General features: G+C 42.2%; 1 protein-coding gene across 5 annotated transcripts in view; it reads left to right on the top strand.

The window, feature by feature from the left end:
- PCDHAC2 (protocadherin alpha subfamily C, 2) overlaps positions 1-26,474 on the top strand; it is a 40,356-nt gene extending 13,882 nt beyond the window's left edge. Inside the window, exons 3-6 of one of the 5 annotated variants that reach the window (XM_087429680.1) lie at positions 271-359; positions 11,618-11,698; positions 24,505-24,606; positions 25,046-26,474. In XM_087429680.1, coding sequence (XP_087285806.1) covers positions 271-359; positions 11,618-11,698; positions 24,505-24,606; positions 25,046-25,116 — 343 coding nt within the window. In that variant the 3' untranslated portion in view covers positions 25,117-26,474. Of the gene's footprint in view, positions 1-270; positions 360-11,617; positions 11,699-24,504 lie in introns of all 5 variants that reach the window. The other 4 variants (XM_087429679.1, XM_014795254.2, XM_087429681.1 and 1 more) reach the window with 4 other exon arrangements.
- The last annotated feature ends 1,244 nt before the right edge of the window (positions 26,475-27,718 follow it).

Genomic DNA, 27,718 nt, shown 5'->3' with positions numbered 1-27,718 from the left:
AGTGAACGCCACATGGCATTAATGAAAACCAAAATTGCCGTAAAGATAAAACATGTTTATTGTCTGAATGGTATAGGAGGCAGGAAGTCAGCAGTGCTTTTGCAGTTTATGCAAGGTGACTGCTCAGCAGTAATTGCTTCAGTTCAAGCATGAGTAGATTGTGTTAGCTGCAGCCCAGTTTCCAGAGATATAAGCACTTTCTGAGGGTAGAAGGAGATCTGGAAAGGCATTTATGGTCTAACCATTATTTGGGTCTGTGTGTTTACTCAGCTCTGTGCACCTGGAGGAGGCTGGCATTCTGCGGGCTGGTCCAGCAGGGCCTGATCAGCAGTGGCCGACAGTATCCAGTGCAACACCAGGTAAAGGCCCAGGGTCTCTGGGTTCTGCTTGGGTTCTGGAAAGCAATCAGATAACCTGTTTTTTTAAGACAAGGAATGTTAATGGCTCTCTTTTTATTCTTTCTTCTTTTCCTTAGATGCATAACTTCCTTACATACATGATTATTTTGATTTTCTACTTAATGTCCTTCAAGAGTTGAAAATAGATAACATAAGGGGGTGTGTATGTGTGTGTGTGTGTGAAGTTCTTTTCTAAAATAACCAGGTACCTTTCAAATGCTTAGGCTAGCCAAGCCACACGGAGAAGATCTGGTGGCCTCATGCATAGAGATGACACTGTTAGCAAAGATCTTTTAGTTGAAGACAACGGAAACCCCCTCAAAGTTGTAAGCAAAACAGAGATAGATAAATAGGTAGGTAGGTAGGTAGATAGATATATAATAGATAGATAGATAGATAGATAGATAGATAGATAGATAGATGGAATGGGGTTTCTCTTGGAAGTGGAAAGTTATCAGAACCAAAGCACCACTCTCTCTGACGTCAAGTTACAGTCAGATCTGCTTCTTTCTGCACATCTACATCATTCTGCAGACTGACTTTTACTGCCTTGTTATGCACATTGCCAAGCATGATCGCCTCAGTTTCTTAGTTCAGAGGACCAATGGGGACCAATTCCTAATATAAACTTTCAGGAAATAGTATCTGCCAGGTTGGGTCAAGAACCCAGTGGCTGGGTGAGCATAGAAAAATTGCTTAAACTCATATTTTTTTATTTCCTTATTCTTTCCCGATCACCAAAGCAGTGTCATATAATAAAAATATGGCTTTGGAGGCCCATGCCTGTGGCAGTTTTCAGAAAGGAAGGATTATGGAGACTAAAAATGGTGTCTCCCATAATCCTCTATTAATAGAACATCATGATGATGATAATAGTTACTAACTATTGAGCCATAATATATCCAAACACTGTGCCAAGCACATTACATGCATGATCTCATTTATTCCTCATGACTCTCTTGCAAGGGATTTATTATATCTATTTTACATATGAGAAACCAGGAGACACAGAGAGGTTAAGAAACATACGCAAGTTCACAGTATTTAAGTGGCAGAAGTAGAGTTCAAACCCAAGTGTGTCTAGCTCTAAATCCACGTGTATCTAGCAGTTATATTCATAGCATGGCTAGCTTGCAGGAATCCATCCAAATTCAAATACATACATACATATATAACAGATGACATAAGTGTGTGTGTAAAAAGTTCTTTCCAAAAATAATCAGGTGCCTTTCAAATGATTAAGCTATCCAAGTAACATGTGCAGCTAAGAGCCCATTTTTGCTGGCAACTCTAAGGGTTTTCTTTGATTCTAATCAGCCAGCATTTGCTATTTATGAATGTTGCGTAATTCAACTGAAAGTCACATTTGTCAAAAAACAAATGCACAAGTTAAAGTAATTCATTAGAGAGCTAATATTGCCACCAGATGGCAAGTGGAAGAACATAAAATAGTCCATTGACAAATCTGCAACCCCAATGCCAATGATGGAGTGAAGAAGTGATGGACGAGGAAGCGGTTTTAGACTACCGAGTATTGCAGGATGGGGAGGCATCTGGAAAGGTGAGAACTACTCAATTAAAGCAGCCATGTGAAATCATGCCCTGCTATCCTGCCCTCATTTCAGGGTTTTTCTTGTTTTCATAGAGGCTCTGTAGGTCAGTCTGGTGAGCCAAGAACTAACTTTGAATACATTCTCCCTTTCATTGATGATGCTGGGTGGTGTTTATTCCTAGGCAGATGTGAAGTAGGAACTGTCTACTGATTATTTCATCTGCTTCTGGGCCTCTGAAGGTCTCTCCTTCAGATTCAAAAGAATGTTAGGAACCCATCTTCTTGACGGAAGATAGGGAAGGAGTCTCCATTGCTCCCCTTCCCTCCCATCCCAACCCCACTTGAATAATCCCTTCCATCCAGGACTGTGCCTGGCTGCTGACTCATGCATCATAGTCCTCGTGGACTGAGCTGGACAGAGCCTATATCTTCCAATTACTCCATGGCTGACCTAACTATACTTTTCAACATACCTCTGCACCATGATATGAAGTTAAAGAGATGCTCCTCTGCCGTCTGCTCTGTCCTTTTGATACTTTTAGGTTATTAGGACTCAAAATATGTTCTGCACTGTTTGGAGGGAATATAGCATAAAGATTAAGATTATGATTTTGAGTCAGATCTGAATTGAATTCCACTTCCAACCTTTTTTGCTGGATGAGCATAAGCAAATTGCTTATATTCATGTTTTCTTAATTACCCCATTTGTAAATTGAATATAATAATAACACCTATCTTATCGAGTTGCCATAATAACTAAAGAAGAAAGAAAGGGCTGAATATAGAGCTTGACGTATGATGCTAATAAACGTCTAATCTTCTTACTCCTTTTTTCCTGGGATACTTTTGTTTTGTGCAATCTGTGATTGACTTGGCTGATAACCTGCTGGCCAGAATTCAGTAGTTTTCATTTCTAGACCCAGATACAGACCCTCTAAGGCTGTCTGGATCATCCTGACATCTATACAGTCCAGTCACCCGCCAGCACCCTCCTGGAGATTTATGAGGAAGATTTATTAGTTCTGCCCAAAGAAATAGAAAATGCTTCAAAAAATTTGGTTAAACCATTCTCCAGTTCCAAGTAGAGCCTGCCTTTCATTGATTCTGGTGCCCTTAGTGCTTCATGATGAAGGCACAGTTGCTTCCAAAAGGCTTCCTCTTGGTGCTTGAGTCTCCTTACACTTGTGGCTGAGACCTTCTCATGAACCAGCAGCGCCTTCTTATACCAGCACTCACGACCGCTGCAGCCATGGGCACAAAGGGAGAGAGGCCGCCTGTGCACTGATCCTCATTCACATGTGTTCCTTGCAGTTGTTTTTCCTCCGTTGCTGGATTCTTTTGCTTTGTCACTAAACTGTTCATTTATTTTCACAGTCCACAAAAGCCTAGAATAAGATGCCACGCTCTAAAGGGATCAATGGGGACATCACCAGGTGATGTTTCCTGCAGGATAAACAAGTCAGGCATTAAATTGGTTAATCCTGATTACTGGCCTCTTCTTCCAGCCTCGCCTCTGTGTAAGCAGACCTGGACCGTGGGCTTCGTACTTCCTCACCAGCTTCCCGTGAGACTGAGCAGAGGAGGAAAATGAGCGAACTAGGGAGTTCCCAGCAGACAGTTACAGCCACTTCTTCAGATGGAGGAATGTGTTTGGGGGCTGGGGCATTAAAGGGCCAGTTACTCTCGTTTACAACTCTAACTTTCTCAGTGTGAATGCTCTGAAGAGGTTTTAATAAGTGCCCTCTGTGACCAGTTCCTAGAGGGAATCCCGAGAGGTTATAGAAAGACTGCCCTCCCTTCCAGAGAGCTGGTCTGTCTTCAGGGTGCCAGGTTGCTTTACTGTCTCCCATGGGTTCTTCCAGGCTCCTCTGTCTACATTTCATAGGATCTCAGGACTTACCTAAAGCAACGGTAAATTATTTTTGGAGTGGGAAATATTCACTGTTTTCAAAAGTGCTTAGGGAATTCCAAAACACACAGCACTGCCAAAGATAACATTATAGCTTGTCAAGCAACACCCCAGGGGATCTGGGACTGAACAGTGAAAGTTTAATAGGTAGGTGAGGTGACTAAGGCGATAAGGCTTACTTAGAGAGCTTTGGTTTAGAGAGACTAGACAGTGGTTCTCCAAGTATAGTTCCTGGAGCAGCAGCACTGACAATATCACCAAATCAGAAATTCTCAAGGCGGGGCCCAGCAATCTGGGTTTTAACAAGCCCTCCATGGGATCCCGATGCACCCTACAGTTTAAGAACTGGTCTTGAGTCGAGAGTAAGTATTCTTGAGGTTGTCTAATATCTTTGGAGGCTCAGAAACCATGTAAGGAAGGCATCTGCTTATGATTCTTGCAAGAAGCAGGAAGCCTTTCCCTGTACCAGAGAGATAATCACTAAGAGCTCAGGCTCTGGGTCAGAGTAACCCTCCTTTGAATTCTAGCTCTGCCACTCGGCAGGTGTATGTCCCTGGCGCCTTTACTTAACTTTTCTGATTCCCAGTTCCCTTCTCTGTAAAATGGAGTTAATAGTAGTGTCTGCCTTATAGGGTTGTTGCAAGAATTAAATGAGATAATACACATGGATTACAGAGCCTGGAGAACAATGTTCAGTAAATGGTAGCCATTTTTATGGTTTTTCAAGGTATGAGTCTATCTTTCAACTTTAGAATTTAGGTCTGAGTTGTTCTGAGTAGTCTCTGTGGGAGGCCTCTATTATAGGTAAGATTTTTTAAAGTGCCTGTCTTTTTGTGTCCTCGAGGGATTGTTTTGCCCTGGTTTGCCACATCTCTTTACTCTGTGGAAAACGGACACATTTATGTGCTCTAGTTCTATAGGGGGATTCATGCTCTTGTTTGTCTTTGGGATTCCCACCTCTCTGACAAAATCAACTCCTCATGGAGGTGCTCCATGGAGACTCCCTCTCTGATTCTTCCCTGGAAAAAAGCCATGATCCTTAAGTTTTTTGGAATCTATTTAGGAACACTGCCAACATGAATTTTTCCACTTCATGAGTGAGTGCAGCCTCAGGCCCTGTTCAAGAATTTAGAAAGCGTGCTGTTCCACTAACCTGCTCACCCTCAACTTCTGCTGTTGTCATGGCAATGATAGTCCTGGGAGGTGTGTGCATATCCTTACTAGGAACAAAAATGATAGGCAATCTCTGTGGGTGGGGCAGCTCCCTCCAGTCGGTGTCCTCCCCTCTCATCTTGCAGCTCACTGCCCAGGAGTACCAGCTTGGCTTCGTGGTCTCTAGCTGAGAAACATGAGTCCTTGTAAGATGCACTTTTGCTTTCTCGGGGTGTGGAGCTCATCATGTCTGTTGGAGTTCTCTATGTAGCTTATGTTGTGTGTTCTGAACTGGCCTGGAGGGAGGGAGCAAGGTGGTGTGGGAGGGGGAATGGGAATCCTCTACCTAGGAGAAGCCACGAAGCTTGAGTTTTTGCTGGCTCTGTCCAACCATGACTTTCTCCATTTCTTTCTTGCAAGAATACCCTGCACCTTCTATTTTTAATTGTCATGTAAATAAAAAAACTAGAATGATAACTTCCTGGTTTTTCCGAAGTTACACATTTCTGTTTGATAGATTCTGGGACAGTTCTTTCCCCACCTCTTGTATTTCCTGCACCTCTCTCATTTTTCCTACACCGATTCTTCCAGGGTTGGTAGCGCTGGGCAGAATACAGGCAGAGTTGGGGCCATGATACATAATAAAAGAATTTCTTCCTGACAGTGACCCCAAACAGAGATCATGTGCCTCCTGAAAATCCAATCCCGTGTGCCCTTAGACCTGTGCTCCTGGGCATACCTTTTAGAGGGTGTAGTGAGGAGAGAAGAGCAGCAAGAGCTGTTCCCTTAGGCTGCAGTTTCCTTCAGATCTCACAGGTGCAGAGAAGCAGCTAATGCAGGGTCGGGAAATGGAGACTCATTATGGTTCCTTCGGTTATCATTGATCCCTTTAATGTGCCACTGGAGCAATACAGTCTGGCACTTGAAAACTTCGTCATGAGAAACAACTTTTGAATATATCTTAGAAAAATAATTCACTTTATCCTCTTTTTTTTTTTTTTTTTTGGTGAAGGAGATCAGCCCTGAGCTAACATCCATGCCAATCCTGCTCTTTTTTTTGCTGAGGAAGACTGGCCCTGGGCTAACATCTCTGCCCATCTTCCTCCACTTTATATGGGATGCCACCACAGCATGGCCTGACAGGCAGTGCTTCGGTGTGCACCTGGGATAGAACCGGGGCCGCCAGCAGTGGAGCGCGCTCACTTAACTGCTATGCCACGGGGTTGGCCCCCTGCTTTATCCTCTTTTTGTTTAAGAGTGTTTCATGGGACAGAAGAGTTTCCAAACTACTCTCCTTTCTAGTTTTCTCTACACACCATCCTTTGTAGTTGAATTTTTAAGCCCCTTATCAAAACAGAAATTCAAGTTTCTACTGGGGAGATCCTAGGGTCACAAAGGACCAAGGAAGAGGGGTGGACCAATTCTGCCACCTGACTCAGCTCAAAGGCCACCTGTGTGTCTGAGAGCTTTGTGGGGAAGAGGGAGTAGAGGGTAAGAGTCTGCACTTCATTCTAGAAGAAAGACTGCTTGGATTGTTTGGAATTGGTGGGCTTGGAGCTCCTCCCTGGGAAGTGCTTGGACAAGAAGGACCTACTTATGACCTGGGTGAGGGCAGAGGAGTAGTGGTAACGTGTAATTCTTTTAAGCTTTGCAGCTCCAGAAAGCATTGCCCTCAGTCTCACTGATTCTAGTAAACTAGAAATGAAAGCCTGTCCCCAGCAACAGCAAGTGTCTTTAATGGCAAATAGTTTCAGAGAAACTCAGCCCAGATTCCAAAAGAATTTGAAAAGTTAATTTTTACAGAGGCAGTCAACTTTGCAGTTGAGAAGGTCATTGCCTAATCTGGAGAAACATATTCAGGTCAAGCACTGGCTAGAGACTGGGGGCCTCTAGGGAAGGGTCATAAGAGAGCTCATTGCCAGGAAGCCTGGAAATGAGCCTGTGGATTGGAGAGGAGTCTGCCTCAGCACTTGGAGCTCGTTACTCACAGTCAGAAAAAGGAGAGCCAGCAGAGATCGAGGCCATTCCACTCTTGTCTCAGTGAGACCAAGAGCTTCCTCAGCAGCAGCCCTGCCTGGAATGTTCTGTCTCCAAGGGAGTAGGCTAGGTGAGGATGGGAGAAGGCAGTCCTGAGGATGGCAGTACCAAAGGAAATAAGGGGGAAATGAATGTTTGTGCTAGTATTAACATAGGAAATTGAGAGCTTTGTAGAAGTCAGACTCAAGAGGTATAGATCTAGAAGGTTAGGATATAGAAAGGTAACTTTTAGGAACCAAATTTGGATCCACAAGAGAACAGGGATGATGAGGAGCTTATTGTTACTAGAGTTATGCCCCTTGACTGCTGAATCCCAAACATGCACCCTGGGCCTCCCAATTACAACTGCCATTGGATGTAAAAAAACAACCGAACAACCTTAAAAAGTAAGTAAAGCCTGTGCTGTACAGAAAGTCTGAACAAACAAGTGTGTTGTTAATAGTCCAGGAAAGTCTGCCAGCTTCGGCTTACTTCCAGCGTTGGACCAATCCTGTGTCCAGAGCTGTTGCTCTAGGCGGCTTCATGGGCCAAGCTGAGTAGTGAGGTGACTTCCCCAAGTCTTCTCTCTTATCTTTTTTGATTCTGCCTCATAGATACTGTCTTACCTAAGAACGCATGTGTCACATCTCTGCTCCCATAATCACCTGCAGTCACCTAAAGGTCTGTGGCTAGGCTAGAAGCCTGAGCCAGTGTGAATGATTTACATTAGATGTGCACTAAACTACATGTCAAGGAGCTGTGGGGGGAGAAGAGCATCACCAGGTGTGTAATGGCCCTGAGGTGGACACCTTTGAGCCTGTGAGCTTGGCTTTGTTTGATGATGAGCCATGGAATACAGAAATTCCCTTCTCTCAGCTAGCGCTTTTAGCAAGGAAGTGTGTGTCAGTGGGAGGTCTTTGTTGTTGAAATTTCAAAGTCTTTAAATCCTGTGCTGTTGCCCCGCTGGGTTGTAGAAATAGTCTTTTAGAACAAGAGAAAAGAAGACTTAATAATAGCTGCTATTTATTGGGAACTGTGATACCTACTTTACATGCATTGCCTAATTAAACAAGAGAGGAATACATTGTGATTCCCATGATTTAGATAGGGAAATTGAAGCTCAGAGGAATTAAGTGACTTCCTTACGTTCACACATCTTGCCTGCTCACCACTATATTCCCAATGTCGAGTAAGGTGTCTAGCACACATGATGCTTAATAAATATTTGTTGAATTCATTAATGAATACCCACATTCAAACCCAGCCTGCTGCTGAACCCTATGACTTAACTAACACACTACTCTTACTTTGTCCCACATGCCGGGCGAAGGGAATAGTTTGGTAACTTGCAGAGGACTGTTCACTGTCTGAGTTGCAGGCTGACTGTAGGGGTCTGTATTACTTTCCCATTACTACTGTAATAAGTTACCACAAGCTTTGTGGCTTAAGATACCAAAAAATTATTATCTTAGAGTTCTGGAGTTCAGAAATCCAAAATGGGTTTTACTGGGCTAAAATCAAGGTGGGTTCCTGCCACTATATAACAAGGATCCACTTGCCTTCAGTTTCCAATAACATGTTCCTCATTTCCATCTGAGCCCTCACTGGCAGCACCTTTAATGTCCATATTTCCACCAACAATCCATTCACGGCAATTTAGTATTCCCTAGACAATATATGTTTTCTCCCCCATGCTCTTCACTTCTATCTGAGTCTTCTCTAGCAGAGTTATTAATATCCATATTTCTACTAACAGTCTGTTCAAGGTAATCTAGGTACTTTCTCCCAAGCTCCTCAAAATTTTTCCAGTCTCTGCTGATTGTGCAATTCCAAAGCCACTTCTACATTTTGGGTTATTTGTAACAGCAGCACCCCACTTCCAGCTACCAAAATCTGTATTAGTTTCCTAGGGCTGCTATAACAAATAACCACAAACTAGGTGGTGTAAAACAATACAAATTTATTATCTTATGGTTCTGGAAATCAGAAGTCCAAAATGGGTTTAATTGGGCTAAAATCAAGGCATTGGCATTCCTTCTGGAGGCTCTAGGAAAGAATCTGTTTCCTTGTCTTTTCCAGCTTTCAGAGGCTGCCTATATTTCTGGGCTCAGTGGCTCCTTCATCCATCTTCAAAGCCAGCAGCATAGCATCTGCACATCTCTCTCTGGCTCTGACTCTCCTGCCTCCCTCTTTCCCTTTTAAGGACCCTTGTGATTACCTGGATAATCCAGGGTAATCTCTATCTCAAGATCCTTAATTTAATCATATTTGCAAAATCCCTTTTATCATGTAACCTAATGTATTCACAGGTTCCAGGAATTAGGATGTGGGCATCTTTGGGGGACCATTATTTTGCCTACCACAGGGTCTCTCGTGTTCAGGCAGAGGTGGCTGTGTGTGTGTAAGTTTTGGTAGAGGTAAAGGTAAAATAAAGTGCATATTAGGACCATGAAGAGTATGAAGTCAGTGTGGCTTCTTTACTTGCCATACTTTAAAGGCCTTTTGAAAGCTATTAATTGTGAGAAGTTTGCTGGAGACTAATTAATCACCCCCTTTCCCTCCAAATCTTAGCTAATTCAGAAGAGACGCAGGAAGACAACTGAAGGATCAAAGTTCAGAATAAGGTTTATTATTGGTAAAGATGGTCTGGAGAATATGCCAGGGCCTCCAGCCTCCCAAATACAAGGGAAGAAAATCAAGAATGACAGACCTTTCCCTTGGTGAGGAGAGGGAACTGTCCTGGTTTGATTAACAAACAGAGGCTGAGCTAGAGTGGAGAAAGAGAATGAGAGGGGAGGTTTATTATGAAAGTACAGTGACTGTTGATGCTAACTTTCCCCAAACAAGAAGCATGTTCCATTTAAAGTCTGGCTTATGATAATCTCCCCAATCAGACAAACAACTTTTCCTTCCTGGGAAGAATAAGTAAGGAAGTGGAGTTAAAGGTGAGAGCTCCCTTCCTAACACATCCCCCAGTGATGGAAGTATTGGCTATGGGTGTTCCCTTCTTTATGGGCAGAGTTGGAAATGTGGAGAGAGGAGGAAAATGGTTCCCACTACATTATCATGTAAAGGGCTAAGAGATACTGTTCTGTCCCAGGATTAAGAGTATTTTTCTGAGAGTTGGGGAGCAGTCAGGAGAGGACAGTACTCTTTGGCTTATCCACAGGCTAATCTGGAAGGAGTCAATTAAAGGGCATGGTGGCTAGCAGAAAGTCACTGTCCCCAGGGTGATGCCGGGAGGCAGGGGCAGCGCATCTGTCCTGTATGCATCTAGCATCTGTGTCCAGGTGAAAGCAGATTAAAGTGTATACCCAGGGCTTCCCTGAAGAAGAAGGTTCGGAACCTGATCGGTGTGTATGCGTGTGTTGGGTGTTGGGGGTGCTTCAGTCAGTATTTCTAAATCTCACTTTTTTTTCCTCAATGGTGTGTCCTGTGTCAGGGTCAGGGGCCAGGGTGGTTATGGATACACATACACTCAGGATTTGTTTGTTTGTTTTTTAGGAGCATTTTGTGTAACAAACCGATTCTCATACTAGCTACCTCCTTGAGGTCCTAACAGGCTAGGTACTTCCAAAGCCCAGAGTGTCTCAGCACCCCCACAGCTCTGACTGGAGATTCAGTCACCCCTCATGCCTCTGACGGTGATGAGGCATGAGACCCAAGAAGGAGCCCTCTTAGAGGCCAGCATCCTTATAGGCTCTTGTGTCACTGAGATGCCATCCAGCTGCTGTCCCTGCAGTCTGCAGTCAGTGGAGTTGTGTTTAGTCAATGATCGGTGTCATGTCAGCTTCCCTGTATCAGACCAAGTCTAAATTGATTCTAAATATCTGTCTTGAGGAAATTTCTTTAGGGATTATGAGCTCTTCAGCATGCTCTCTCTAAATCTTGGGATTTAGAAATATAAATTAGCTTCTTTGGTCTTTTCTCACTAAGGGTCACAACCTTGCCTCCAGGATACTATCCTGCTAAATGGTTGTGATTTGAAGGGCACCAGGAAGATCCTCACAAAATCGCTTCACAGGCAGGTCTCTAGAACTCCACCATTAATTACTACCACCAGGATTTTTAAAAAAAATCCTCAGTCACTCATATTCTCTCTCTCTCTCTTTCTCTCTCTCTCTGTCACACACACACACACACACACACACACACACACAGATAAAGAAATGAAGTATTAGAGTATCCTGTCCAAGAGTGCTTTCCTTGGCTTGGCTTCAATATAGAATTTGATTGGAACCTTCTATATAGTTATTAAGCAAACATTTATTGAGGACCTACTTAAGGACAGTCTATGTTCTAGGTGATGCAAATATAATCCTAACACAGTCCTGTCCTCATAATCTAGTGGAGGAGACAGAAGTGTAAATAAATGAGACAGAAATATTACAATGGCTTGTGATAAGGACCATAACAGTGCCGTGCATAGGCAGGGCCAATGAGGGGGAAGAAAGCTGGGACAAACCACCAGGGCACAGCAGTCCAGAATGGGACCCAGAGTCTATCTATGTTGTAATCAGTACAATCCCCATGTAAATATGGTAAGCTGGTTCACCATTCCTGAGAGGGCCCTCCAAATTGTTTTCACAGGGCCCAAACCCTCCCTCAGCAACCATGAATACTGGATGTTGTGGGAGCCCAGAAGATGGAATTGGGAATTTACGGGACCAGGTCAGAGATTATGTGATATTTAATACTGGGTATTGAGGGATGGTAAGTAGGATATGGGAGGGAAGTGAGTTCCAGGCAAAGGGAACAATATAGGCAAAAAAAAAAAAAAAAATTCAGAAGTATGTAATCTAAGTGAATAGAGTGAGTGCATTTGATGGGTGGGGAAGGATGGAGGGCTGTTGGGAAATGAGATCGGAAAGACAGACGAGTCAGATTTTGTAGGGCCTTAAAAATCCTGCTGAAGCACTTGTAGTTTCATTTGTTGGCAATGGAGGGCCACTGGAAGTTTTGTTTGTTTATTTGTTTGTTTTTAAGAAAGGAGGCTCTATGAACCCCCTTTGCTCTACTGAATCTTCAAAAATAAACCTATGCTATGTCAAGAGAAGTGCATGAGCTATCAACTTAGTGTATTTCTCTACTTAAACCAAGGAGTGGAAACTTTGAGTGTCTAGAAATGTGGGACTAAAAGGGAGGTGAATGCAGCACTTTTGTAAAAAGGACTGGCCTTAGAAATGTTCTTAGGTAATTCTGGTGGACTTGGTCTGATCATGTCTGAGAAAATGTGGAGAGCAAAGGGCAGGTTTGTTTAAATTTTGCCTTGCGTTAGCTTCTTAAGGGAGGCAGCATGACACTGCACACTCAGATCCCTGTTGTAGCACTTAATCATGTGCCTCAGATATTAATGTGTAAAAGGGGAAAGACTAGGCTGCTGTAAGGATTAAATGAGACAGTGCATGAAAAATGCTTAGCACAGGGCTTAGCTCATGGTCAGCTCTCAAAAATGTTATCATTTACTTAATTTTATGCTCCTGGCATTTAGCACAATACCTGGCACACAGTAAATAGGCTTCAAAATGTTTTTGCTGGAGTAAATGGAGCGTATTGAAGTGCAGAGTGGGAGGATAGTGGTGGGGGAGATGGTTCTCCCCATGAACTCATTCTCTTGCCCTCCTTCTACTGCAGTGTTCTGACGGCACCTCCATTTTATGTGCTCAATGCAGGGATATCACTGCTTGTCTAGAAATGGTCGCTCAAGGCTGAGAAGTGACACAGCAACACAGAGCCTGGGATTGCTGCCAAATTTTAACAAGCGCAGATTGTAACAAAGTAAAGGGGGAGGGTAGAGGAGAAAAGTTTGAAAACCCAACCAAAGCCGGAAGCGGTTTTATTGTTGAGTGAAATGATTATGCTTCACACAGTCTCAGGTGTGACAAGCAGTGTGACACCACTGGGAAGAGTGACTGTCACGTTGTGGTGCTGAAGGAGGAACCCAGCAGTGTGCTCTGGGGTCCACGCAAGGCTGCTTCAAGCTCTTAGAAAGGCCCTATTTGGTTTAATATTATGCTGTCACCATCTCGAAATTCTTAACAATTTTTTAACAAGGGGCCCCCACTTTCATTTTGCACTGGGCCCTGCCAATTATGTAGCTGGTCCTCGGTCCAGGCTATCCGGGACAGGGACATTTTATCTCAGCTAGTTTGTGAGCTGGTTTTTGAATTTGCAGCTGATGAAGCAAGTAGTGGCTGGGCTAGTATTCTTTTTAATCTCTCTCTCTCTCTGATTTAATTATAAAACAACAAAAATCACAGCAAATTAAATCTATACAAAACTGAAATAAATAAGTAGTACCTCACTCCCTACCTGTAGGCACACTCCCCAGAAGTAACCACTACCAATAGTATAGGGTGTATCCTCCAGATTTTTATAAGCATAAAGTTTAAAGTACTGTATTATAAAATAAGGTGTAATTACATTGTTGATGTAAATATTAAACAATATAGCTTCATTTGCCTGAAAATATTCAAGTTTCCCTCAGTCTCACTCTCCTTTAGTGAAGCAACCACTGTTAGCAGTTTTGTGTGTATCCTCCAGGTATTTTTTTTAATTAATCAACTTTATCTTTTTAGAGCAGTTTTAGCTTCATAGCAAAATTGAGCCGAAAATACAGAAAGTTCCCGTATACCCCTGTCCCTACACCCACACAGCCTGCCCCACGATTGACACTCAGCACCAGAGTGGTACATTTGTTACAACTGATGAACCTACATGACACATCATTATCACCCAAAGTCCATGGTTTATACTAGGGTTCACTCTTCCAAATATTTTTCAAATTAATTTTTAATCACATAATTGATATATGAATGTTTTTTCTATATTTATTAAAAAATATGTAGGCTTTCAACAAAGCAAAATGGAATAATGTTATGCATATTAAAAACAGCTTTTTTTTTTAACAAACTCCTTTCCAAGTCATTACATATAGATCTGCCTCATTCTTCAATAAGGGCATACTATGTTGCATGTCTATAAGATAATTTGTTTATCCAGTTTCCTATTGGTATCTATGTTTTTTAAATAATGCAATGCACATTCTTCTATGAATATCTTATGCACTCCTACTAGCATTTATAGATAATAGATTTCTAGGAGTGGAATTTCTGAGTTATAGGGTATGAACACATCAAATTGGCACTCTCTAATCTGGAGTTGGACTGAATTTATATGCACTTCCCCCTGACCCCCACCTCTAGCTAGGACTGTATGTCCCTTAACTCAGTGACATCATGATCAAGGGACTTAGCCCTCAGGGTTAAAAATAGTGGAGCAGAGAGATGAGAGAATTTACTTATGAATAATAACAGTAATAGCTAACCTGTATTGAGTGCTTAAACCATGTTGTGTGCACTTAAGCCAGGTGTTGTTCTAAGCGGTGTACATGTATTAACTCCTTTAATATGTGTAACTACCCCCAGACATAAGTCTATTATTATACCCATTTTAATGCTTAGAAAACTGAGACACCTAGGGTTAAGTAAGGTCGCACATCTATCTCGTAAGTGGTGGGGCCAGGATCTGCAGCAGGGCTCTTTGACTTCTGAGCCTGTGCTCTTAACCTCTACACACACCATTTCTAGAAAGTTTAGTGCCATTTTTATGTCAGAGTTTCTCTACCTTGTTTATTCCTTAAAACAGTATTGTATTTATTCATTTACTTGTCTTTTTCTACACTGTAACTCTTTGAGGGCAGGGTACCTGTCCTAATATTATTTATATCTATATCCCTAATTCCTAGCACAATGTCTAATTTATTGTACAGAATAAATAAGTTTAGTTGAATGAATAACAGTGCCTCTGGGAGGCAGCTACAATATCCATTTCACAGATGAAGAAACTACAAATCAGGGTCACTCCAAGAGTGTAATAGAAAATAGTAGAAAGCAGAATGGTGGAGCTGCAATTTGAACGCAAGGCTTTTGATACCTAGTACAGCGTGCTGTCCACAGTGTCTAGGGTGCCTCCTTCCTGCCTGCTTTGGAGGGCTCTGGGGGATGGCTCCCTACCTAGCAACCGTTTCTAAGCTGGTAAACTTCACAGCTAGACGTCTTTAATGATCCCTAGGAGAGGCAGAGCCCGATGGGAGGAGGCCCCTGGAAAAGAGAGTTCCTGGAAGTGCTGCACCCAGGAATAGGCTGTTAGAGGGGGAGTCAGGTTCCTCAGAGGACTGCTACGTAGTAATAATACCTATCCTTTATTTCAATTTCTGCACATCAGACATCGTTCTGTGTGATTTATGAGCATTGTCTCTTTTTGATGCTCACAATCCCATTAGATGGATAGTGTTATCTTTGTTTTACGTATGAAAGAGTGGGGCTAAGAGGCCAAGTGACTTGCTCAAGGTTATACAACAAATAACTGGTAAAGCTGAGATTCCAACTCAAATCTGTGTGACCCCCAAACTTTGATTTTAAGCATTCTGCTACCTCAGGTTATAACAGCCGGCTGAGGCAGGGGGCATTGTAAGAAGAAGGCTGTAAGGGGAAATTGCCCTCCCTAGACCCTGGGGGACTTCAGCAACCAGGAAATAAGGTGGAGAGAACCATGCAGCCTGAGCCCTGCTAGGTTAGGGGGTCACGGAAAGAAGAAATGTGATTTTTTTTTTTTTTTTAGCTGACTATGGAGAACTGGGAAGATTTGAGACCAGCCATTCCAATTTTTGAATCTGGGTTTACAGCACGTGATGTCTTTATACTCCTAACCTAGAAATGGCAGAGTTATTTTGGGCACAAAGCAAGAACTGTGTCTTTAAAAATATGCCACTGTATTTATCTCTTCCGCTCCAAGATTACTGCAAATCAGCCCAGCTGTGGCCTGAGGCACCAAATAGCCACAAAGTCTTCCAGATCACTCACCCCACCCAAGGCAGGTGAAACACCCAGGAGGGGCTCCCTCTGGAGGGTGATGTCAGATCAGTTTCCCCATCACCAAGCCTACGTTCTGATCATACACACACCATCCTTTCCCCACTACTCTAGGGATCAGAATGCTAGGCCTTGGAATCAAGCTCAACTCTCTCTCCTCCCCCATCCCCAAGGCTTCACAAGAAGTAAAAAAATACTAACAATTCTTTTATTGAGCCAGGGAGTCAGTGCGAGAATAATTTTTCAGCTTTATTACCAAATCCGTGTGTGATTCAGCGAAAATCATCGTGCTGTAATTTAAACCTTCAGTTTCCTTCTCTATAAAATGGAAATCTTTAAAAAATATGTATGTATATAATATATTTAAATATATAAATACATATTTATATATATAATATATAAATAAAAACATATAGGCAAAATGTTTAATCAAGTGCCTGACCCATAATAAACGATCGATCAATATTCCTTGAACAAATGAATGAATCTTCTGCTGCTCTGATCTAACAAGTAAAATTAATGAGTTTTTACTTTGTGCCAGGCACTGTGTTATGTGCTCTATAATGATAATTACATTTAATCCTATAACAACCCTATGAGGTTGATGTTATTGTCCCCTTTACAGATGAAAACTGAGGCCCAGAGATATTAAATAATTTACTAAACATCATATAATTTACATGATGTAGCGAGATTTAAACCTAGTATTCTGATTATAGAGCCTAAGGTCTTACAGAGAATAGGGAGTATAATTTTACCTTCTCTTGTTTCCATGGAAAATTCTTTCCACTGTCAACTGAAGGACTTAAGAAGTAGTGGGGAAATGCTAGAAGTGCTCACCCAGGTGATTTTAGCCTTCTCCTGGTTTCTCTGATCCTAGACAGGATTTGGGTTTCAGACCACGGTTGTCCTGTGTTTGTGGGCTGTAATTAGTCAGATTAACGTTGCCCAATTCATAAAGGATTGAGTGAGGGAGAGAAGGTGGAGCTTGTCCAGGCAGTCCACACCCCCCACAGATGGTGGGGTAGGGGGTGGGGTGGGAGCTAGAGATGCTTTACAACCTGGTCTTTCAGCGGGTTTCATGGTGGATGCTTTTTGCCTTTTGATCAGGCTGAGCATGTATAATTCTACAATCTGCCAAGTTCTGGTAGAGAGAGAGACATAGAGAGAGACACACACACACGCACACACACGCACGTGTGCACAAAGAGAAAGAGAGAGACAGAGACAGAGGAAGATGAAATGGTTGCTCAAAGCCTAAGAAGGCTCAAATGAAATCGGAGCTGCTTGAAAGGCTGCAGTGGCTGGCTCAGGTGGGGAGAGGAGTCAAGGAAATGGGGGAGGTGGGATGTCCCTGTGCAGAAAGCCTGGATGTTCACTTGCAAACCCAGAATCTGCACAGCCTTCCGTGCCCTGACTCTTCCCTGGGCAGCCAGAGGCAGCAGCGGCAGCTGCGCCAGAGAACTAGCAGTCCAGGGGAGCTGTCTGGCTGGGCCGGAAATGGCTGTAATCATTTAATAGCCTTTGGGGCTGCACTGACCTAGCAGAATGGGCGGTAGGCAGGCTCCAGAGTGCTGTCTGGCAAGATAGTCCCTGGCTTTAATCAAAATGATGGGTTTTCTGGAAGCTCTTTATTAACCTCAGCACCAAAATCCCAGAGATGGTGACAAAGGGATGAATGGGGAGTGAAGGGGAGGGGCTGAAACCTGCAGACTGGGCTGTGATTTTCCTGAGCTTGTCACTCCTGCCTCCACACCCCTCCCCCCACCTCCATCCCTTCTTACAACTGATTCTAGCTTAGAGGCCTCCTGCCTGCGTCTTTGTCTTCCCAATAGTGACAAAACAAGTATAATCATAGTAATTGCTGCATTTGTATAATGCTTCAGAGTTTTCAAAGGGCCTTCATAGACAGCTCAGGGTGTGGGTCTCATAACTGGAGTGAGACTGCCTGGATTTGAGTCCCAGACTCCACCAGTTAGTAACCACGTGACCATTGGTCCTTTATTTTTCATTTTTAAAACAGACATATCTATAAAACAGACATGGATATTGGCAATATCTGCTTCATATGGCAATATCTATTTCACACGGAGCAAAAATTATATTGCATGCAGATCTGCTTAGCCCAGTGCCATGCACAGAGAAGGACACAGTAAATATTAACTACATCCGTAACCTTGTAGACAGGAAGGTGATCATCTCCATTTTATGGATGAGGAAATTGAGAGTCAGAGATATTTATGTAAATTGCTCATGACTATGTACTGTTAAGTGATAGAGCCAGGGCAGGCCCTCGAGTTCAGAAGAGCAAAGCAAGATGAAGAGAGGAAAAGAGAATTAAACAGCCTCCAGCATTCTCCAGCCTGTGCCACTCTGGGAGCTTTTCTGAAAACAATATCCTTGGTCAAAATGACTTTGTGTTGTTCTGTTAGGAAAAATCAGTGTAAATCAGAAAAAAGTTCTCCTGGCCTTAGTTGATTGTCCAGAGCAGTTTGGGATAGGGGTTGGGGGTAAGTTTGCAAGTCTGGCATTTGTTTCACAATGTTCAGGCCCTTCCTTGGCCTCTGCACTGGCAAAGCCTCCAGCCCAATCATTCCTGGTCACTGGGGCTAAACTCCATGAACTCAGGCAGCCAGCGTTAGTTTAGCATGAATGAAGGAAGTTGGGAATGTTGCCAAGAAGAACTTGGGCAGTGCCTAAGGGAAGTGCCTAAAGTGGCTTATAGGATTAAGTGAAGTGGTCAGCAACCTCTGGAGGGCAGTTTTTAAACTTATATACCTTAAAAGAAAAAGTATGTTGTTGTGATTTTTAAATGAATTCCTACCTATTATGGAGAAATTGGCCAATACAAAAAAAAAGCAAAACCATTTACTATAATTATAATCATATTCTATTAAAACTTTTAAATCCCATTGGGTTGTAATCTGAATGTCAGGGCTCTGCCTAAAGGATCCAGACCTCCAGCTGCTTGATGTGTGTCTGAAATCCTCTTTCTAGGCTCTAATATGTCCATTCATTTGCGTCTTGACTGCATCTCAGTCATGCGTTTGTCTGCCAGTAAGCTAGGTCCCTGGGAGCAGAGGGGAGGGACTTGTGGGAGGTCCCAGGAGTGGGGAAGGGAGGCAGCACTGAAAGAAGAAACATTCCTTTGATTCACCATTTGCTGGGACTGGCCCTGGGCTGGAGTTAGGGGTAGAAATGGTATATCTTCCTTTTTCATCTTCTCCAAAGGGTTCTGTCTCCTTGATTCTGCCCCAGAGTCACAGCATTTTGTAAGCAGTGCTGGCCAAGGGTCTTCAGTGCTGTTAGCCAAAAGGGACACAGATTAGGTGGTCAGTGAATGTTGTTTGTCAGACCCTTAAGCTATTGCTTCACCTGAATGAGCCCTTAGAGATGTTTGCTTATGCAACCAGAACAGGTTGGGCACAGTGGTCTGTGAGGGACTGGAGAAACCAGATCTTGTTCTGCTCTGCAGAAGCTGAATATGAGGAGGTTGCACCTGAATGGATCTCTGATTGCTTCTTGGAGGTTAGGCTGAGTCAGACCTAACTCTGACTCCCAGCAAAGGCGAGAGAAGCTCAAAGACATGTTAACAGAAGCTCATTAACACTTAGTGGTCCTGCTGTGAGGGGCTCCCTCGGCCAATAGGCACAGCCATTAATGTCCTTTAACTCTGCAAGATAAAGATATCGCTGAGCTCTCTGGCTCCAGATGACAGTCTTAAAGGCGTCATGCAGAGTCCTGGCTGTGGTTGGAAAAAATTTCCATCCTGGGCTCTATGAGAGCAACTAGAGGAGTGGGGAGTGGTGTTGAAACCTAGTTCTCCTAGATGTCAAATCAGAGGCTTTTAAATACATTTCTCGATTTTGTCTCAGTCTCTCAGGGACAGGGCCTGTATTTGAAAGGTAAACAGGCAGATTCTGGCTGAGCTCAATTGCAGATTTGATTATCGTAGATGGATCAAAGAAATTAGTCTCAGTCTCAGAGAAAAAGTATCTATTATTGCCCTGTGTCCAAAGAGCTGCAGTGTCAGCTCTGCCAGGGGAAGCACGGGGTAGAGAAGGGGTTTAGGGGAGTGAAGCAAGTTTCCTGCTCCCTTTTCCCTGCTGCCTGCTGGTACTTGGACTAAATTTGTAACAGCCTTACCCTGCCTTCTTAGCCCAAGAGCTGAGCCATTTATAGTTGCCCATATGTGATTCTATTTATCGAGCTCTTATCTTGTGCTGGGGATCAGGCTTAGCACTTTACATGCATTACCTCATTGTCTTCAGGGACTCCGAGAGTGCCGCCCATGGAGAGTTGTTTGATCTGCTAAAGAGTGGGCACCACTTCCACTTCTCACATCAGTCCTTTCATTCATCCATCCAGCAAGTATTTATTAAACACTTGCTATGGGCCAGGAATTGTGCTAGACACTGGTTATACACTGGGGAATAAAACAGATATATTTTCTGCCTCTGTGGATGTTACGGTGATAGAGATAGGAGTGAAGGGGGTGCTGCCTGGCTAGGATGGTCACAGAATGCCTCTCTGAGGAGGTTACATTTAAGCCTAGACTTGAAGAATTGAAGAGTCATGCTAACAATGGAGGGGATCATTCTAGGCAAAAGGAAACCGTATATATACAGATCCTGAGGCAAAAACAATCCCAAGGGGTGTTTGAGGAACTGAAAGAAGGCCTGTGTGGCTGGAGGAGGGTAGTAAGAGGGAGACTTGTAGATGAGATTGGAGAATAAAAAATATCAGATAATTGAAGGGAGTTTGATGTTCATGAGTTTGATTGATTTCTTTTTTTCCCCAAGGCAGTAGAAAGCCTTTGAATAATTTTAAGCAAGGGAGTGATATAATCTAATTTATATGTTTTAAAGGATTTTACTGTATGTATGTTATACTTCAGTTTTTAAAAAGGGGAGAAAGACTAAGGAATAAAGATGACTGTGGCTCCTGTGTGGAGAGGTAGGGAGAGGCAAAAGTAGAAGCAGGTTGAAGAAGGATGAGGCTATTGTTGTAATTCACATGCGAGATAATGGTGTCCTGGAAAAAAGGCAGCAGGAGTGAAAATGGGGAGAAGAGGACAAAGTCAAGATATATTTAGGAGGTAGAAATGACAGGTCTTGATATATTATAAATGAAGAATGAAGAGTAGAGAAAAATGAATGGCTCTGAAATTTCCAGCTTGAGTATTGGGGTGAATGGAGTGTCACAGACTAGAGCGATTTAGAAAGGAATAGATGAAAGGAATCATGAGTTTGATTTCAAATTCCTTCAGTTTGAGATGCCCATGGGACCTCCACGAACAGAGACAAGATAGGCAGTGGGATACGTGAGATTGGAGCACAGAGAGATATGGGCTTTGTTGGGGTGGAGAAAATCCCCTTTCTTCCCTTCTTGTGTTCTTGTGGCTGGACTAATAATAAAATCGACCCAAGACCAGATTAACAGGAGAAAAACCCAGTTTAACACGTATGTATTGGAGAAATACATACGTGAGAAATGAGGCTCGGAGTGAACAAAGTAGGCAGTATATATATCTTTTACGCAAAGAAACGTAAATTTGTGGGGAATGACAGGACAAAGAAACTTAGATTTGAGGTATGTAGTCAGTGAGGAATTGAAGCAGAGTTTAGGCTTCAGGTAGTAAATTAGCAAGGTTTGTTTACGCAGGATTCTCGGTCCCGAATCCCCTAGCTCTGGTGATAAAGATGCAGGGAGAGCACGTTTCACAGGGGAGATTTATTTTCTGCTTTCAGGGGATCAGAGACGGGAGGGTCAGAATGCCCTTTATGCGTCTCAAGTAACCTTAATTCAAAATAGTCAATATGCTATTGTGGGATATTTTGGGGTGGCCTGCCATGGGCCCCAACAGATTTAAATATAAATTTGTATCTCATCAGCATATTTAGATAGTATGTACACCCGTGGACGTGGCTGAGATTCCAAAAGGAGAGAGTGAAGAGAAAGAAGAGAGGAAGGTGTAGGGCCAAACCCAAGGAAGCTCCAACACACAGGTGAGGAGGATCCTGCAAGGAAACTGACCAAGAACAGCCGAGAGAAAGGTCAAGAGCATGGTTTGACGAGGAACTCATAAAAATAAGTGTTTCAAGAGGGAGATGACACATGCTGCTTAGAGGTTCAACAAAATGAAGACTAAAATGTGACCACTGGCTTTGGAAATAATATAATTAGTGAGCTTGACATGAGCAATGCTAGAAAAGTAGTGCTCAAGGATGCCAAATTGGAGGAGACTGAGAAGTGATAGGAGGTGAGGAGATGGAAATAGCAGATGTAGAGAACCCCAATCTGCAATCAAACATAAATGGTTTATCTGGTGGAACTTTTCACGACTCCACTAAAGGAGCAGTGTCAGGTATATGAACACTGCTGTGATGTCAAAGGGCTCCAATGTCGTGGTCACTGGGATTACTTTGCTCAAACAGACCATTACTCTTTCTCTCTAGCTCTGACCTCTTCTCTTCTAGAAGTCATTGGTTTACTTTATGGTGTGTCTTCCAACTAGAATCTTGGAGAAGTCTTGCATTGAAAACCTCTGTGCCTGCATAATCATTTCCCCAAGTCTCAGTGCAAATTTCACCTCTCCTGTGGAATCTCCTTTGACTTTCTCAAGTATGATTAATAATTTTCTCCTCTGGAGTCCCATAATACCTTATATATACCTTGGTTATTGCATTTATCACACTGGTTTGTAATTGCTTGAGTGTGTGTCCCAACTAGACTGTGAGCACATCGAGAGAGGAGACTGGGTTTCGAAAGTAAGGTTAGCTCCCAATGCTTTATCCAAACAAATAGACCCAATTTACAATAGGATTCCATCCCCTTATGCTGTGAATTATCCCTCTGTACCCACACTTCCTCCCATCTCTTCTCTGCTTCATTCCACTACCCCACAAGGTTATTATAATAGAATTAGGATCAAGTAATTGATTCAACTAATTTATCTTTTGGACAGAGTAGGTGTCATAATAATTAGTAGACAAAGTTTTCTCTAATTCATACACTAAAAGTAGTATAATCTGCTTTTTTTTTTTACATCTTAAACTGCGTTATGTACCTCTAGTTTAGGATTTTGTTTTTGTTTTTCTTTTTCCCATTTAGCCAAAGACAATTAAAGCATTTTGAGTACAATTGCAGACAAGTGTTCTGAAATCACTTGGCAGCTCTTAATTTGGGGGACATCATCCAGATGATGCAGAATATACTTAGGTCAGCTGCCTTTTATGCGAATATTTTCTCCCATTCAGTAGGTTGCCTTTTCATTTTGTTGATGGTTTTCTTTGTTGTTGAGTAGCTTTTTTAGTTTGATGTAGTGCCATTGTTTATATTTGCTTTTGTTGCTTTTGCTTTTGGTGTCAGATTCAAAAAATCATTGCTAAGATTGATGTCAAGGGGCTTACCACCTATGTTTTCTTCTAGGAGTTTTATGGTTTCAGGTCTTACATTCAAGTCTTTAATCCGTTTTGGGTTAATTTTTGTGTGTGGTGTAAGATAGTGGTCTGCTTTCATTCTTTTGCATGTGGCTCTCCAGTTTTCCTAACACTATTTATTTATTTATTTATTTTAATTTTATTTATTCATTTATTTTTTCCCCCAAAGCCCCAGTAGATAGTTGTATGTCATAGCTGCACATCCTTCTAGTTGCTGTATGTGGGACGCGGCCTCAGCATGGCCAGAAAAGCGGTGCGTGGGTGCGCGCCCGGGATCCGAACCCCGGCCGCCAGCAGCAGAGCGCGCGCACTTAACTGCTAAGCCACAGGGCCGGCCCCTCCTAACACTATTTATTGAAGAGACTGTCCTTTCCCCATTGTATATTCTTGGCTCCTTTGTCATAAATTAATTGACCGTGTATACATGGGTTTATTTCTGGGATCTCTATTCTGTTGCACTGATCTATGTGTCTGTTTTTGTGCCAACTCCATACTGTTTTGACTACTATAGCTTTGTAATATAGTTTGAAATCAGGGAGCATGATGCCTCCAACTTTGTTCTTCTTTCTCAAGATTGCTTTGGTTATTCAGAGTCTTTTGTGGTTCCATAAAAATTTCAGGATTATTTGTTCTATTTCTATGAAAAATGAGCTTGGAATTTTGATAGGGATTGCGCTGAATCTATAGATTGCTTTGTGTAGTATGGACCTTTTAACAATATTAATTCTTCCAGTCTTTGAGCACGAAATTTCTTTCCATGTATTCGTGTCTTCTTCAATTTCTTTCATTAATGTCTTACAGTTTTCAGCGTACACGTCTTTCACCTCCTTGGTTAAATTTATTCCTAGGTATTTTATTGCATATTCTGCTTTAATCTAGTTCATTTCCTGCCCCATTCCCAAGCAAGATCATCGCCACCACATTCTTTAGGAAGTTCTTCACGAAGAGCCAAAAATATGTTCCTAGAAAATTAGATTTCAGGACCCTCTGGTGAGAAAATCTGCCCTCTCGCTTGTTTCCAAGCACTGGCCTTGCCCTGAGGCTTGAAGAAATAACCCACGATTTTTTGGGGGCCAGGCCTGTGTGCAGCATCTTCTGTATTCGACGCGGTAGTGTGGCTCAGAAGGCGTATGTTGCTGACTTGTGATGTTTTGTCTTTCAGAACCAGAGGCAGGAGAGGTGTCCCCTCCAGTCGGTGCTGGTGTCAACAGCAACAGCTGGACCTTTAAATATGGACCAGGCAACCCCAAACAACCTGGTCCCGGTGAGTTGCCAGACAAATTCATTATCCCAGGATCTCCCGCAATCATCTCCATCCGGCAGGAGCCTACTAACAGCCAAATTGACAAAAGTGACTTCATAACCTTCGGCAAAAAGGAAGAGACCAAGAAAAAGAAGAAAAAGAAGAAGGGTAACAAGACTCAGGAGAAAAAAGAGAAAGGGAACAGCACGACTGACAACAGTGACCAGTGAGGTCATCTAATGGAAACAAGCCACTTAGCCAGTTTTTGTAATAATGGCAAATCTCTCCCATGTAGCAACTCCCTTCTCCCTTCTTCTATCCACCTGAGCCCTCTCTTAGAGACCTCAGAAATCTGCAGAAAGTTCCCTGTGTCTGTCTAGATCGCATTTAACAGGTTTTGTCTGAAAAGCTTTACTAAGTCTGGTGTTAACTCTTTCTCTCCGCTCTGGCTTGTTTTCAGAACCTAAAAAGCAGACCCAAGTTTCCTTTCTCCTCCGCCGCAAAGGAGAGGCTTCTCAGCCCCGCCAGTGAGAGGTTGGACTCTCTGCCCTGTGCTCCGGGGATCCTGTCTTGATGACACTTGCAGGGCAGGCTGAAAGGTTTTGAGATTGAGCAGCTTGGGTGTCTGTGGCCACTGGGTATGTGTGGCCACCGGGTGTATGTGAGTGCCAGACATTGGCTGGGATGGGTCAGATTAGACTAGTTGGCACAAGGAGGGCTGGGAAAGAAGGGCAAATAAACAGTGGGCGTTACCAATCTGGAGGGGAAATGTGAAACTAAAAGGGACCAGACTTTCTAAATCTTATGCTCAAGAGGCGGTGGCCACCCTCTAGCAGACAAAACTACTCCCACTGACAAGGCTTTCGGAACCCCTAAAGTCTGTTGGCTGTGGTGTCATTATACCTAAAACTGGCATTATACCTACAAGCGAATAGTTCAGTGTTTAACAGGGGGCCAACCAGGGCAACAGAAGCAGATCTGACGTGTTTCCTGTATATGTCCTTGTGCTCACTTTATTAAAAATTCTTTTGCACACGATGTTTATGAAAAGGCCAGATCCTTTTCCGATAACACATATGCAAAAGCAAAAGAAAAAAGAAAACCCCAACACCTCACTTTATGCTGTTTGTTGTTTGATAGATTTATTTAAAAAAGAGGAAATGTATAACTATAAATCTTTAAAGAGAAATATGATGAATACAATTCCCCTAAACTCTCCTCAAAAGAGAATTATTCAGTCTACAGCCATTTAAATGATCATTGCTGCTACAGAAGTGCTTTAAGAGAATTGCCTGAAACATCTGTATTATACCGGCCACCTGCCAATCACAGCTTTACTCTTTTCAGGTCACTCTGGGGCTGCCTCTTGCATGTATTAATTACTAAATAAAAGGATCTTTCTCTCTCTCTTTTCTAAGAAACAATTATGTGCACTTTGAATACACGGCCTTCTCTATCCAACTATATCAAGACCCAGAAATTGAAGAAAAATCTTGTTTTCTCATACATACAGTGAGCAGACTTTTCAATCCTCTAATTCTGTGATTTGTCTTGGTGTGCTAGCCTACACCTTCTCTTTGGTTTAGTTTTCCTTTTCTAGAATACTCTGAATTGCTAACCTTGCTAACACCTATGATGTTCCCTGAAATCAATCTCCCATATGTATGCTGTATGCTATTATAAGACTCCTGAAATATACTTACTCTGTGCTTGTGTATGTGAATGTTAATGCACCTATTACCTAGAGTGAACTTTAAGCTTTATTGTTGAATGTAATTCCATTATATTTCCTTTTGTACACCTGTGAAAAAGTGGAGTAGTGTTTTTTTAACCATTGTTAATCAGCTTTTGTGTATGAAAGACACAGTAAAATTTCTTTCTTAAATCAAGATGCTGGTGATTCAAGGAATTTTATTTATGGTCAGCCAAGAGCTTTCTCTTGCCAAGACTCCTGCTGGCAAGGGAATGGATAAAGCTGTTTTTTTCTAGTAACAATTCTGGAATGAATACTGAAGATATTCCCTGAGGGTGTGCAAGCACAACATTTACCAATCTGGCCTCTTTGAAGTCACAGAATGCTTTGAAATTCTAATAATATCAGCTCATAGAGAATAATAAGATTTACTGTCACCTTATATATGAAATTTTAATTTTGTTAGAATGTACAATTTAGAAGTTTGATTAATTATATTATCTTTTAAAAGTTAACATAAAAGAGGTAGGAGTCTGTTATTAAAACAAAAGCATTAAATCTCAAAAAAAAAAACTGTTTTGTCTACTTATAGCTTCATTCTCCCATATTTTGAAGGGTGTGTAACTTCAGCTCTGCAGGATTGCATGGGGTAAAACTTGTTGCCAACACATGTGAACCATTGCTACATTGTAGATTGTGATCATTTGCCCCACTGAAACCCATGTATCTGACCTTACGTGCCTTTTGAATACTAGGAGAATTGGGCTAATTTATTAATGATGATAATTATAATGTATCTGTACAGCACTTTTTACATTTGCAAAGTGCTTTCCAATCCATGTTAGTTACTAGTTATTACAGCTGTAAGGATAAAACACGTCATGTGGATTCATTTTTAATTGGTGCTATTGGTATTTCCTCTGTTATTGCTAATAAATGGAAAATGGTGGTATTAAAGAAATGGTGGTCATTTCTAAGTATAAGAGGAGGAGAAAATAGAACACTGATTATCATTAGCTATTATTATTGAAGAAAGCTGCAATATGAAACTTACTAGCCATCTCCCTGGCTTTCATGTTCATTATGAAGGCATAACACCCAATGGAATCGAGAATCAAACTCAACAGTATTACTAGAATGGGTAGCCAGGAGGTTTCTGGGTCACTTCCCAGTACACTATTTCAGTCTTCTCTAATAAGAATTGCAACAAACTAATTTTTATCACTAGAGCTCTCCAGGCAACTTGTTCATTATTTGTTTAGCCCTTGCACCTCTCTACAATTGGGAAGTCAAATAATGCCCCCAAGAAATTAATTTTTATTGAGTACAGGGAATGCCAGCCACTGTAATAAGTAGGTGCAGTTCGTAGTACATGTTCTGTAACAAATAAACTATATTTTCCTTCTGTGGTTAAATTTTTATGAGCATAGGCTTTGAATG

Source organism: Ceratotherium simum, chromosome 4 (genome assembly GCF_057802395.1).
Source record: "Ceratotherium simum simum isolate JZ-2026a chromosome 4, ASM5780239v1, whole genome shotgun sequence".
NCBI lineage: Eukaryota > Metazoa > Chordata > Mammalia > Perissodactyla > Rhinocerotidae > Ceratotherium > Ceratotherium simum.
This window is presented reverse-complemented; position numbering and strand designations above follow the sequence as displayed.